Consider the following 2,253-nt stretch of genomic DNA (forward strand, 5'->3'; position numbering starts at 1 on the left):
AAGACAGAGGAGCCCAGTGAATGGTTTCTCCTCAGTAACAAGCTCCCCAGTGTCCTGAATGATACAGAGATGCCCCTGAGCTCTTTGGTAAAGACTGATTTTTAAAATGTGTTAGAACAGAACTTGAAAACAATAGATTGACTTATTGTAATTCAAAGACTAGTGTATCTCTAACCACATTTTTTGTTTATTTTAAAATGTGTTTCCTTCGTGGCCTTTCTTGTGGCTCACCCTATGCAGTTTGCGTACTTGTTGAGTACGTTATCTGTTTTTGACTAGGCTTTTGCTGAACTCAGATTTTCCGAGACCCTCTTTCCTCATAGGCTCGATTTTACCGTTCCACCTGCAGTTGGCTAGTTTCGGTGGCAGAAAGGCCACATCTGCTTCCTGTAAGCCCCTGGGCAGAAGCATGCAGTGGTGTCTCCTTCTGTTCTGGGCCCAGGGACTGAGGCAGGGCCCCCTCGCCTTAGGTAAGGCCTGAAACCTGGCAGAGCAGGGAGGGGGAAAAACCAAGGAGACCAGAGCGCTCATGTAGGGAAGGCTTTGAGTGCATGCCTCATCTGCTTGAGGTAAGGAAATGCTGTTTTCAGCTTCATGTGAGAAAAGGCAATCATTGAGAATGAGGTGCAGGTCTGTTTTGTATGGCAGATGAAGGACTTTGTAGACCCTCAGGGTGCCTGACTGGCCAGCACAGGGAAGGACGCAGGGGCAGAAGAAGGGTCTAGGAAGGAGGGGTTGGGTTAACAGTTTGCTATTAGAAGTTCACTCCTGCGCCAGCCTCGGTGGCTCAGCCTGTAATTCCGTGCTTTGGGAGGCCGAGGTGAGTGAATTGCCTGAGCCCGCGGGTTCGAGAGCCACCTGGGCAACTTGGCAAGACCTCATCTCTACAATACATCAAAAAAATTAGCCAGGTGTGGTAGCGCACGCCTATAGTGCCAGCTACTTGGAAGGCTGAGGCAGAAGGATCACCGGAGCCCAGCAGGTCGAGGCTGCGGTGGCCGGGAGTGGCCACTGCACTCCAGTCTGGGTGACAGAGTGAGACTCCAACTCAAAAAAAAATAAAAATAAAAAAATTCACTCCTGCTCCACCTTCCTTTCTTTTGTCCTTGAGTAACCTTCCAGGAAAACATTGTAAGTAGTTCTCTGTGGATCAGAACTGTCTTCTCTATAGATTTCAGGGACTATAACCTGACAGATTGAATTTTTGTTAAATTGATTTTTCTACATTAAAAGACTTAGTCAATTTTTTCCAAGCTGGGTGGGGGGGAATACACATATTTTAAAAACTGTGGTATATATTTGTTTTTGTGTAGCTTTCTGAACCATGGGAGAAGGGTAGAGAGGAGCCCAAGGGTACTGGGGAGAGGTAAGTACTGAGTGAAAGAAGTTCGGCACCAGTAACGACTCCACACTCGGTCAGAACCAAGAGATTTATTAAAGGGGCAGTTACATGAAGAGACTGTAACTGAGGAAGAGCAAGAGAGAGAGAGAGAAAGAGAGACCGAGAGAGAGAGAGAAAGAGAGACCGAGAGAGCAAGAGAAAGAAAGAGAGAGTAAGAGAGTGGTGGGGAGAGAGAGAGAACAAGAGAGACTGAGAGAGAGAGAGAGAGAGAGAGAGAGAGAAGGAGAGAGAGAGTGAGAGAGCCAGCAAGAGAGTGGTGGGGACAGAGAGAGAAAGCAAGAGAGAAGGAGAGAGGGGGGAGAGAGGGTGAGAGAGAGTGAAAGAGAGAGAGTAAGAGAGAAGGAGAGAGAGAGAGAGAGAGTGGCAGGGACAGAGAGAGAAAGCAAGAGAGAGAGAGAGAGTTATGCAGGGGGAGGGATATATTTTATGGACCTTGCAGGGGCTGGCCAGTGCTGTGCCTGGGTCCCATTGGAGGAGATTATGAGGTAGCATTTCTACAGGGAGAGGTTGAGCACAGGTTTAAGTTTCGCGCGGGTGGGAAAAGCCGCTTAGGGTCTTTGTTGTCTTTGGGAGGCAGCGCCATCTTGGGGACGCCCTTCTGACTGTTCTCTGTGCCTTTCAGGCATACTCTTTTTCACTTGCCTTGCAAGACTATGTTCATAAAGTGACCATTATTTAGCCTATTTAGAAACTTCAAGAAGTTTTAGAAATGTAATTGAATGGTTTTTGAAAGCTCTATGAAAATGCAATTCACAATAGGTGTATTTATTTTTCTCCACAACTAAAGAATATCATTAAATAACTGTGGTTTTGTTCTTTTTACATTTTATTTATTTATTTATTTATTTTTG

General features: G+C 46.2%; 1 protein-coding gene across 1 annotated transcript in view; it reads left to right on the top strand.

Moving 5' to 3' along the window:
- Positions 1-327: 327 nt before the first annotated feature.
- Positions 328-2,253, top strand: part of TIGIT (T-cell immunoreceptor with Ig and ITIM domains) — a 19,846-nt gene continuing 17,920 nt past the window's right edge. The window contains exon 1 of the mRNA XM_008065860.1: positions 328-470. Coding sequence (XP_008064051.1) covers positions 410-470 — 61 coding nt within the window. The 5' untranslated portion in view covers positions 328-409. The remainder of the gene's footprint in view (positions 471-2,253) is intronic.

This window comes from Carlito syrichta, unplaced genomic scaffold (assembly GCF_000164805.1).
Source record: "Carlito syrichta isolate Samal-C Ts95f unplaced genomic scaffold, Tarsius_syrichta-2.0.1 Scaffold308815, whole genome shotgun sequence".
Lineage (NCBI taxonomy): Eukaryota > Metazoa > Chordata > Mammalia > Primates > Tarsiidae > Carlito > Carlito syrichta.